A 12,330-nucleotide genomic window follows, 5' to 3' on the forward strand; every position below is an offset into this window, starting at 1 on the left:
AATAGGAAAGGAAGGTGTTGGGGTGGCTAACAGGCCTGTTCTGATCTACTAAAGGCAGGCCCGAAGGCGGGGAACGCAGGGCTCCAGACACAAGCACTTATGGGACTGTCTACCAGGCCAGCAGGCTAACTTCCCGGACTAGGGGCCCAGTGCGAGGGAGGAGGGGGACCCAGGAAAGAAAAATGCCATACTCAGCTTCGTCCACGGGGTGGAGTATTTTAGCCGAAGAAGGGACCTTTGGAGGCCGCGCAGTCCCAGTTGCAGGACTTGTCTAGAGTGGCGCCCATCCAACCCTCCTCCCGCAGGTGCGTCACCAAACTTCTCAAACCTGTGGGCTATGCCAAGGCCTATCCTGGTAAAAGGAAATCCTCTACAGACATTAACAAATTTAAACATTTCAGAGTCAGTAAGGGGCCAAAGGAGACTAGTGAGCCTGGCCCTTGTCCCCGCAAGTGAGCACTGTGAAGGCCAGGAGGTGAGTGACGAGTGTTGACCACGGTCGGTCCCACAGCCAGGGCTGCATCAGACCAGCTCAGAGCTCAGGTCCCTCAGCTGCCTGTCGCAGCCCTCTCACTGAGCGGCCTCTGGGTCCTTCGGACCGCGTCCCTGCCCTGCAGACCTCCCAGCGCAGCTGTGAACCAATCCGGAATTTCTCCTGGGAGGTACAATCTGAGCAAGAAGACGGACGCGGCGAGGAGGAAGGACCGGGGGGGACACAGCTCTCTCGTGGTGGAGCCCCTAGGTCTCCAGCGTGGAGGCTCACACCTCTTCTCCCCGCGACTCGTTTTCCTCAACAACCTGCTCCCTACCATGCCTCCTGCAGACGCCTGCCTCAACCATCCTTCCAAACCCTCAGCCACTTAGCCACGTTCACAGGGTCTCCCTTGTTCCCAGTCGTTTCTCAGAGCACGTGCCTCTACTTGGCGTTACGACTCGCACACGTGCACACATAACCCACGGTTACATTTGGCGTTTTTGATTATGGCCTGTCTCCCTTTGAGGATGTAAACTCAAATGAGTTCAGATTAGCAACTAATCCCCAGTACCCAGAAGAGTGTCTGGTGCATAGAAGATGCCCAATAAAAGTACAATTAACAAATAAAGGAAAGACTGTGGCTTCAAGTCCTGATTGATCTGTAAAATGAATTATTGTAAAGATAAAATTAAATTAATAAAAATTAAATGAAACATGCATAATCATTCTGCCACCTATGAAGAATTAAAAAAAAATGAAAGGGGTTAGGTTAGATTAAAGGACTGTGTGTAGTTCCCACTCACAGAGTGGAGGACTGGAAATTGGTAGCAAAAAGAAGGGGACTACGTTTCGACAATAATCAGCATCTATTTATATTGATTTGTTTATTTTGTTCTTGTTCAAACAAAACAAAGCAAAAATACCTGCTGTAGGTACATAAGGATACGTACCCTTCAGCACAATCCCCAAAAACTAAGAGTGTGTGCTTGATACACTGACTGGGACAGCAGCTAAAACCAGAATGAAACAGCTGATCTGGTAGATATAAGGTTGATTCAGAAATGTCAGAAACATTCCCTGGTTACCAAATGAATTAATTAGAGCTGGTGAGCAAGAAAGCAAAGGAAAAAATAATTAGAAAATAAAAGCAGCCAGAGAAATGGCGGTTACCTAAACAGTAGACTGTGGAGGATGAGAAGCCTGATTTCTACAGAATGTGTCCTCAGGGCTGGGCTATGAGGCCCCCAGAGGAGTCCAGGATCTGGGGACAGGAACTTTCCACAATGGAGCTTTTTTCTGTTAATACATAGTTGATCAGAAGCCAGAGAAGGCTTAACTAAATTTTATAAATTTCTTTCTTTTGGGGGGGGCCTGGGTGGCTCGGTGGGTTAAAGCCTCTGCCTTCAGCTCAGGTCATAATCCCAGGGTCCTGGGATTGAGCTCCACACCTGCTTCCCCCCCCCTGCCTGCCTCTCTGCCTACTTGTGATCTCTGTCAAATAAATAAATAAAATCTAAAAAAAAATATTTAAAAGAATTTCTTTCTTTCTCTTGATACTTTTCATCAGTTTCAAGTCAGGAAATTCAAAGACTCTGACTTTAAATATTTCCCAGTTTTTCAGTAAAATTAAAAAAAAACCTCACATATTAAGAAAAGTGGGGCACATTCTAAATAAAGGTAACCCCACGAGATTGAGACAATGGGAACAGTTTTGGGAAACCGACCTTGAAAAGACAACACATACATTGTTTCACTCAGAAATCTTGTTCCCCTTAAATTCTCTAAAGAAAGCAGAGATCTCTCATGCTTGCCAATGACCTGGAAAGTTAACTATGCCTTAGAATGGCTATTTTTGGCTCCATCTTTAAAAGCATACAGAATTCACCATTAGAAAGAACTAACAGCTTTCATGGTTTCAGTGATGGGGGTTCTCCAAGGTCCTGGCTTCCAGGGCATGAAGTGTCCTGACTGACAGCTCCTTGTCACCCTGCCTCTCAGCATAAGGCCCTCCAGATGCAGTGGAGGGGTCTGGTCTCCCTCAACTAGGATGACAAACTTCTCTTTTCCTTCAATCCTCTGTAAATGTTATGCATGGAAGAGTCCTCACTCTTCCCAAAGCTGGTTTTCCAGCCCAAGAAAGACAAAAATTTGGTCCAAATTATAAGAGCCATTGACCACTCTAAAGAGTGGAAAGACATGCCTGGCCTGTTGTTTAACCAGAAGTGATGGTTGAGGAGCCACTTAAGAAAGGGGGTATTTGCAGGGTATTGCCCGGAACTGGAGGTAAGGCAGCGAGGAGCACCAGATTCCTGAGTCCTCATGTTGGCAGTTAATAAGGCAATCTCAGACAAGTTGCTGATCTCTGAATCTCAGTTAGCTCACCTGTGAAACGAACACTAATCACTTCTGCCCCAACTGTCTGCTAGATTCAAGGAGAAAATGGATAAGAAAGGATTCACAAACCATTATTATTAGAAATTGACAAGTATTATAATAACCCATGTTCTACCATCTCCAGCAAGAATAAAGTTAGGTATGATAGCTACCATATTTGTGCACTTGATTTTTATAATAATGCTTTTCCATCTGTATGTTCCAAACCTTGCAATAGAGTGTTATTTGACAAGGGGGGCGTTGAGAACCAGAGAGAACGAGTGACCCCCTCCAAAGTGCATTCAATCATTAAAAGGCAGATGGGGACTGGAACTCTCTGTCCCACTTCTAGGCTTTGTGTACAAATCTGTCCTTAATGAAGAAGAAAGGGGCAAAAATGTTACATTAGGGGTTAAGGTAAAAAAAAATATGACAGAGGTGGTAGCAAAAAAAATCTAAGATGGTTTCTGAGGAAGACCGTTGAATTTTTATTTTATTTAAAATATTTTAAAATAGATTTTAATATTTTATTTATTTATTTTAGAGAGAGTGCATGAGCAGGGGGAGGGGCAGAGGGAGAGGGAGAAAGAATCTCAAGCAGACTCTCCGCTGAGCACAGAGCTGGACACGGGGCTCAATCCCACGAACCCCGACATCACAGCCTAAGCCAAAATCAAGAGGAACTGTGGCCCCCGGTGGGCTAGCAGGCTGGGTGTCCCTATATTGCTTGCCTAGTGCCTGGCAGAGCCATGTCAGCATGCATGGCACAGCGGCCAGCCAGGGCCAAGTTCCCAAGAAGAGAGGATGGGAGGCAGGGAAAGGCAGGTGCAGAATGTGAAGCTCACCTCGGGGCTGCACTTGGCTCCCGTGTGAGCAGTGTTAGGGGACAAGTAGCCTGCTAGGAGGGGACAGGATGAATACTCTCCCCATAGTAGTTGAAAAAATCCGAGGTCTGTGTGGCCCTGTGTATGTGCAAACATCCTCATTGACTTGTCCCACTACTGTCCCATCTTTCTCCCCTCTTATCGTCTCTCCCTCCTTCTTGAGTCTCTTTCTCTTCCTTGACCTTGCTGGCCTCCTTATGTCTGGTGCACACGTTCTCTTCTTTCCCTCCTGCCTCCTCCCTTCCTACCCCTCTGACAGACTGTATCAGCGAATCCCTCAACAGAGGCATATCTAACTTTTTTATTCATTGCATGATTTATTTTTAGCCTGAAACAACTGCATCCTAAAAATGGAGTTCCTGATGAGGCAGGGGCTGGGCCGAGCTATGCGAGGTATCTGGGGCTTGGCTGCTCAGCCTGGCCCTCAGTCTCTGCACGCGTGTGTCCTGAGCCCAAGAGTACTGCTTGTTGGAGCCCAGGAGGTGGGGAGTTGGTCCTTGGGCCCAGGAGGGACAGAGGGGAGGGACCGAATCCACTTCTCTGCTCCCCACTTCTCTCAGCCAGTCCTCTGGAGTCTTCCGGCCACTTTCCCGCACTCAGGCTTCCTGGGAAAGTGAAAAGAAACTTCTCCCAGATGGAGAGAGTGCACCTGTTCATCGTGGGGGTCTACCTGCTGTCCTCCTGCCGGGCAGAAGAGGGGCTCAACTTCCCCACGTATGACGGCAAGGACCGCGTGGTCAGTCTCACGGAGAAGAACTTCAAGCAGGTTTTGAAGAAATACGATGTGCTCTGCCTCTACTACCATGAGGCAGTGTCCTCAGACAAAGTCGCACAGAAACAGTTCCAACTGAAAGAAATTGTGCTCGAGGTAAGCTGGGGACCTGCTCACCGTATTGTCCCAGGGAGCACGGGCTGGCCAGCGGCTGGGAGGTGGGAACACCAGTGTGGAGACTCTGTCCTGAAGTCCAGCTGCATTTTAGTCTGGTTTGAATCTGAAGATATCCTTGTTGCAAAGCTGGGCTGTGGGAAGAGCAAAGTGTGGGTCCCGGCTCCTAAAATGGGGGCAGGCAGATGTGTTGCATGACACATAGTTCTGATTTAAACTCTGTCACCTGATGGTCCTCTTGACTTTTCAAGGGTAATAGTCAATGTTAAATCTATCATTGAAAAGCCTGGCTGAAATGCAATTCAGATATGATCTGTGCGTTCCATTTGGTATGCTAACTCCCCCCTCTCTGTTCCCTGAAGTTTCCCCATGATCCTGGAGAGACAGGAGGCATTTGACCTTGCTTCTCCACATGGGTCAGATGGGGAATATCACAAAGTGGTCTTTGCCTCTTGGGGTTTGGGTCCAGTCAACATTGCACAGTGTGCATATGCGGAGATCTCTAGTTACACGTTCATTAGCAGGATTTTTTTTTTTTTTCAGAAAGTTATTGGTGTGTGTTCAGGGCAGATGCTGAAGTCAGTTCTTATTTTATCTGTATTACATGGCCAGTTTGTAAGCCTGGCACGGGGGTGCATTCTCTAATCCTTGGTGATTGGTCCAGGACCGATTCCCACAACGCCTCCTGGACAGTGTAAGGTTGCTTACACTTCAGGAGCACCTGTGAATGCCAGGAATTCTAGTAGTCACCAAGATCCCTTCTTAGCCCCATGCCCAGCCGAGGCACAAACCTGGGGACAGAGCTATTTGAGAATTATAGCAGCTTATTAACTAGCATATCAGAAAGCTCAACTGAATCAAATATTTTGATTAACAAAGTTATCATATATCAAACACATGTAGATTTGAATCCCTCCAAATAGATACCAATAAATTCCACGAAAATCATCTCAAATATCATAAAATATAATTTAAAAAGTACTTGAGAATCCTAAGTGTCTCTTGATCATACAACACCCATTTTCAGAGCTCTTCTGTATGGTGGCGTGATTATTACAGAGAGCTTGGGTTGACAAAAAGCTAAGCATTTTCAAAACATCACAACTACCACCATATTTTTCCTCAGGCTTATCCTGGGGGCTGGAAGTGGAAATTCAGTTCCCTCTGTGGGTTGCAAGCAAAGAGAAAGCAGGGACAGTTTTTAGATCTTTGTACTATATATGGGAACATCAGAGGCTGGAAGAAACCAGGACATACAGCATAGCTGCTGCTTAGCCCCTGAAATACTCACATCGTCATCTCTGTTTCAAATGGCCCTACTCAGTTATCAAGAGACACTTTTCTGAAGAAGTTCTTTGAAGACATAAGGATTCTACCCCACATGCTTGTCACTGTCTGATAGCCTGTAACTCAGAAAGAATGCCAATACGAGTAACGATCTCCCATTTCTGATTCCCTGGCTTATTAAAACACATGCGCACACACACACACACATACACTTGGACGCACATACACACACACTCCCTCAAGAACGTATCTCCCCCAAAGACCTAGGGCCACGTAGACCTGAGAAAGGACTTTCCCCTGGGCTCACCATCCCTTCAGACACCTTTGATCCAAGAGTGCCTGGCAGAGACCCATGGGACTTAGGCGATGTCCCACAGGCTGCTGAAGCTGAGGTGGGAATCATTAGGGGGAAAAGGACATAGAACATGGAGTCAGGAGATCTAGATTTATATTTTGGCTTTGCTTTTCCTGGGCACATGATATAGGGCAGGGACTTGATTTCTCTGAGTCTCTTTTTCTTATCTATAAATATGGGAAAAACAATCATTATACCTATGTAAGAAATAATTAAATAACAATAATATTTATTGGATGCTCACTGTGTACAGAGACTGTTCTAAGCACTTTGTATATGTTAACATGTTGAATCCTTACAGTATTTCTATGACATTGGCATAGTTCTTATCCCCATTTTACAGAAGGGGACACTGAGGCTCAGAGAGGGTAAGTTGCCCAGGGTCATTCAATCAATGCAGGTGAAGGTGGTCTTAGCCCCTGCATTGCACTGCTGCTGTAACCAAACAAGATGATGTTTAGTTAGCTGCTAGATACCCTGTTGAGGATCCTTTCTAGTCTGCCTTAAATAGAGTTGCTCCGCCCATGGGCCTGGGCCTGGAGAGGCCAGCTGTATCAGCAACAGGGTTGAGAAGCACAGAGCAACCTCCCCCCATCCCAAAACAGGATACCAGTCACGTAGCTGTCCCAACCAAGGAGGAGCCCCTGCTTTCTTAGTGATGACCGGAGAGGGGAAGGGGATTTGCTGGGGTACCTGTCAAGTGCAGACTCTTTCTCAGAGTCCAGGACAAAAATGGTTCTGGGAATACTATGGGTAGAAAGAAAGGGATGTAAGCCTCTATCTTTCCCTCCTCATCAAAACAGTTATTTTGTCCTTTTAATTCCCTGGCCCCCCCAAGCTGCATTAAGGGAAATCCTCTGCCAGTTCCAGGGCTGTGGCTGCTGGGGGCTAAGAGAAGAGGAGGCAGCTCCCAGCGAATGTCCACAGGAATGAGATCTCAGGCAGGGGCAGACAGGGCAGGAACAGTGGGCTCCTTTCCTCCAACTTGTTCAGGGAGGTGGCTTCCGACATTTCTTTCGTAACTCACTATGACCTAGTGCTTGTGGACACATGCATGCATACACACACAGGAAACACAGATTTCAAGGGACAATTACTGTTTGGGGAATACTTGGATTTTTAACAAAATTCTTTTTCTTCTATTTCATTCTGTTCTGTTCTTGTCATTTTGAATCTTTTTCAATTAAAAAATATTGATTCCAACCCATTAAACCGATTTCATTCCACAATGATGAGCTGTCACTCCCCTCCCCGCCCCCCCCACCGCCAGCTGAAACACCTAAGAGAATTTTAGGGATTAGGAGCTCATAACTTGTCATGTAAGGGCTGCCCCGTTCTGACAAAAACCTAAAGGAGCTAACCATAGCTCCTGACCCTCGAAAGGATTTTGCCTGCCACTCTAAGGGATGACCATGAAAAGACCCAGGAACAGCCCTGTCTGCAGGGTGAGGAGGCACTCCCCGACTTGGGGTCTTGAAATGCTGATCAGTCACACATACCTCTGTCACTTGCAGGTTGGGGTTTGGGTGGGGGAGAGATACTGTGGATACAGGAAAAGGAGACACTTGGGTGCCTCATGGCCCATTATGGAAGAAGGGCAAACAAAAGCTACAGTGCAAGGGGCTCATTGTAATAATAGAGAGGCTTATAAGGTTCTCTGAGAGCACAAACAAGAGCCCCACTCTCTGGAGAGAAGTGGAAGGCATGACAAGGAAGAACTGGTTTGTTACAATGAGTGGAATTTACCAGGCAAGAAGCAAGGACTGGGGAAGGAACTGCATGAGGAAGGATTCTGACAACACTCAAGTATCTCCCCACCAAATTTTCCTAGAATTTGACCGTGATGGCCTCATTCTTTTAGGGTAGGGTTTTTGTTCCTACTTGGTTAAAGCCCTGTGGGCAGGTCCTTTAAAATATTGCCAATCACTTGTACCTGCGTCTGACCAAATTTGAGTTCTGAGTGAGAATAAGGTTTGATAAAGGGAAGGGGAGTAGGGAAAGAATGTAAGGTCACTAAATGCTTAGGCAGAAAAAGTGCAAATAAAATGATACCAGGAGGCACCAAGTTCAAACTGCTGTCCAGTTTGGCTGGGTCTGGGTCTGGAAGGCACCAGGGGTGGTATGGTCTGGCTCTGGAAGGCACCAGGAGTGGTGCGGGGTACATGGTTCAGTAGAGGTGTTCTGTAGAGGCTTGCTGAATGAATGACACATCTGATGAAACGTTGTCTTTGAGAACCATCTAGATTGCTCTGAACCCTTTACTTCAGAGCTGTGGCTTTGTAGTGATGGGACTCAGCCAGCTGGTAATCCCGATTCCTGATTGGGCATTTCATCCACAAAGAGCACATACTCACTTAGAAATGTCAGAATACATGGAAAAGAAAAACAAAGACAAAAATAATAGCCACCCAGAAAGAAACAGTTCACGTACTGAGAGATTTCTCTCCCATATTTTCTGTCTATATGCAAACATATATTTTTCAGTTGTTTTGTATTACTTATACAATTTTGTTTCCTGCTTTTTTCATTTCAGTATATTGTGAGCATTCCTCTGTCATCATAGAGTGTTATATTCTTGGCAAACGTAATGTTAATGCTGGCCTGGCATTCCATTGTATGACCATGCATATTTTTAAGATAAGTGGCCTATTTTGGGATGTTGACACAATTTTCAGAGTTTTAAAAATCTTTGTTTAGATTTTCATTGTACAGTTTCATCAGAAATTCTTTGATTTTTTTTTTAGCTAAATGGAATTTTCACATAAAATTACCTGCCATTTACATTTTTTTCTCCCATGAATTAATTTTCTGACTTTCCCCCAGTTTTCTGTTGAGGTGTCAACACCATTTAGTTGCAATTTTATACACTGTTTCTTTCAGTTTCAGCCAAGACAGTAAACGGAGTTACGCTGTAGAGACCAGATTCTATTAGCATCATAGAACTCAGACCCAAGAGGAGGATCTGCCCAATGATTCCAATTCTTCCCTGCTCTTTTGTTTCTTGCTTTGACTTCCCCCTTGAAATTGCAATGCAAGCCATTGCTGCTATCATGTGTTCCACAAACGTTGCCAGAGAAAGTCCTCCAATGTCACCGACCTCTCTTGGGTTAGAATGCTTGAGAGGTGGTGTGCTTTAAAACATGGACTTTCGAATCAGATAGATTCGAGTCCAGTTCCCAAGGAGGAAGTCTGTCTGTGGTCAGGCCCCTTGTTTTGTAAAGTGGAGAGAGTGGTGGTGTGACGATGAGTTCGTCTGGCAAGCGCGTGGTTCAGGCACACGGAAGGTACTTCAACAAATATTGTCAACTTGCAGCCCGTGCTCCCCTTTCCAGTCTTCATTTTAGATGCCACCCACCCTAACCCCGCCGCTTTACAGACTGAGGACACCAGGCCACTTGCAGAGAGCTCAGGGCCGGTAACACAGTGCCATGTTGCTTACTCTCAGCCAGCTGAGCCCCAGAGGGCAGAGGGGACTTGCCCTTGCTCACGGATTCTTGATGTCTGCCCCATGTGCAGCTCTCCCTCTGATCTCCACGACTTGGCTGAGTCTGTGCTTGATATACTCAGCCACTTTGCCTACACCATTTACGAACTGGGCTTCTTCCACATTCTCAGTTCTGGTGCCGTCTGTCTTTGAGGGATGCTTCCAGTGTCCTTCCAGCTCCTTCTACCTTACTCTTTCTCTCCAAGGAGACATAGGTGGAAGTTCTCCCTCTGGATTGGAAACCTCCGGAAGGCAACCTGAATTCAAAGCAAACTTGGTAATAGAGGAAGTGGAAAAAAGCAAATGGAATCAAATTGATATGGGCAAGGACCAAAATCTGCTTGTGAGTCAAAAACACAGCTGGATGAATGATCTGGGGGCGCAGGGTACTGGACGGCAGAAGGAGGCAGAAGGATGGCAGAGGGGGCTGTGCATAAGCAATATGGCTTCCACATTAGGAGTTCCTTGGCTCCCTGGGATTGGCATTCCAAACACGCAAGCAGGTATGGGAACTGTTTACTTCTTCCTGTCCCCACCTGCCTTCACACGGATATTATCCCCAAGTCCAAGGCCCACTGCCTTTCCTCTACACCACTCCACTTCTAGGAAAACAGCATTCCAGCCTGAACAAGGAGAAAGGAAAAAGGACCGAAACTTTTTCCTAGAGAGCTTCGTGCCCATATAGAAACGATGTCTTGCTACCTCAGCACCTCTAGAAGGAGAGGAGAAAGGAGACGTGCATGGACCTTGGTTTCAGGATCTCTGGGCATTCTATATCACATCTCATGTTCAAAGATGACACTATTAACTGTGTATGTGTGTTTTGGGGGAGCGAGGGAATAGGCCAACCTGTAACCAATACACATTTATTGGATTAGGAGAAACCATGGGAGACCTACTCAGGCAAGTTACAGAATGTTTTAGAGCCTGAAAATAAGTAATGTGAATCCCTGAACAGAACTATCAGTTCATCAAATATGCACTGCCCTTACCAGACTCTGAGTCACGTCAGCATGAATACGTGAATGAATGAATGAATGAGTGAGTCAGTGAACAGAAGATGAACGAGCTGTGCTTTCCTCACTGTGAGCAGTTGACGACCGCTTCGGTTGTTTTAGGATGAGCGAGGTATCTTAGATGGGCAGGCAGCCTGGGGTCTTGCAGGAATAGCCACTGTATCCTGCTAGCTGCATGCCAAGTCGACCCAAGTCTCCTGGTATTTTTCAACAGACCCTTAGCTAGGATGCAAGGTCAGAGGCTGCTCCTGAGCATCCCCATGCAGGGACCTTCTGTTCTTCCTGCTTAAGAGGTCCCACTTCCTCTCACCACCTAAAAGCTGCTGCCATCCACACACAACCTTCCTGGTGGCTCTCTCCCAGGCCCTCTTAGATACTGAATGCACATCGCCGCATAAGATGTTTGGAAATGCCCTGTCTACCAGTAGGAAGACAGCTTGTTGTTATGACCAATTTTCCAGTGCCGGTAAGGAGATTATTTTCCAATAATTTTTGATGGTGATTCTGGCACAGATTATTCATTATGCCCTGTGGGGGGTGGGGGAGGCTGGTTCCAGCATCTGTAGCAGAATCAAGAATCAGAATCCTGGTCAGTGTAGGGCTCTGGGTTCTATTGCTACTTAAGGAAGTCTCTTGATACTGCTGCTCCCAGTCTACCAAAGTCCCTAACAGACTGAGCTCCCTTCTCTATTCAGCACTTAGTCTCCTAATCAGTTTGCATATCAGTGAAATCTCTCCGGCGGGGAGTGAGTGACACAAGATTTTAGACCCTGCAGTATGCCCAATGTCATTGACATGACTCTCGTGCTCTTTCTGAGCATGGCCGGCCTCTTATATCCAACCTCAGATGAGGGAGCCATGCTCAGAAAAAGCAGACAACTGGAGCTCAGTGTGCCTGAAATTCTCTCACACTTGCTTTTTGATCCAGAGCAAGTCACGAATAGGAACCTCATTTCGCTCATCTATTAAACCAATCATGTGGTTTCAGCCACTGAGTTAAAAGACTTACATGGAATGCATGTGAATAAAAATTTCTTATAAAATTGTAAGAAGCGGGAGCCTGGGTGGCTCAGTTGGTTAAGCGACTGCCTTTTGCTCAGGTCATGATCCTGGAGTCCCGGGATCGAGTCCCACATCAGGCTCCCAGCTCCACGGGGAGTCTGCTTCTCCCTCTGACCTTCTCCTCGCTCATGCTCTCTCTCACTCTCTCTCTCTCTCTCTCAAATAAATAAATAAAATATTTTAAATAAATTGTAAGAAGCTATACAAGAATCAGATATTATCTTGTTATGTTGATTACTATTACGCTGATACTAGGAGATTAATCTATGTAGAATGACTAAAGGAGTGCCTGAAATATACCCAGTGCTTACCAAATGCTAATTCTCTTCACCTGTTGCTTGAAATTTAGACCATGTTCTAGGCTAACTGCAATAGTTCTCAACCTTGGTTGCATATTGGAATCACCAAAGAATTTTTAACAATACCAGTGCCTTGGGGTGCCTGCGTGATTCAGCTGGTTGAGCATCCAACTCTGGGTTTTGGCTCAGGTCACGCTCTCAGGGTCATG

The 12,330-nt window shown here is 46.1% G+C and overlaps 1 protein-coding gene across 1 annotated transcript in view; it reads left to right on the forward strand.

Annotated features, from left to right (window-relative positions):
- The first annotated feature begins 4,171 nt into the window (after positions 1–4,171).
- The window catches only part of CASQ2 (calsequestrin 2), a 62,693-nt gene continuing 54,534 nt past the window's right edge, over positions 4,172–12,330 (forward strand). The window contains exon 1 of the mRNA XM_032881357.1: positions 4,172–4,600. Within this exon, the coding sequence (XP_032737248.1) occupies positions 4,367–4,600 (234 nt within the window). The 5' untranslated portion in view covers positions 4,172–4,366. The remainder of the gene's footprint in view (positions 4,601–12,330) is intronic.

The sequence above is a fragment of the Lontra canadensis genome, unplaced genomic scaffold (assembly GCF_010015895.1).
Source record: "Lontra canadensis isolate GAN:19392208 unplaced genomic scaffold, GSC_riverotter_1.0 scaffold75, whole genome shotgun sequence".
Classification (NCBI taxonomy): domain Eukaryota; kingdom Metazoa; phylum Chordata; class Mammalia; order Carnivora; family Mustelidae; genus Lontra; species Lontra canadensis.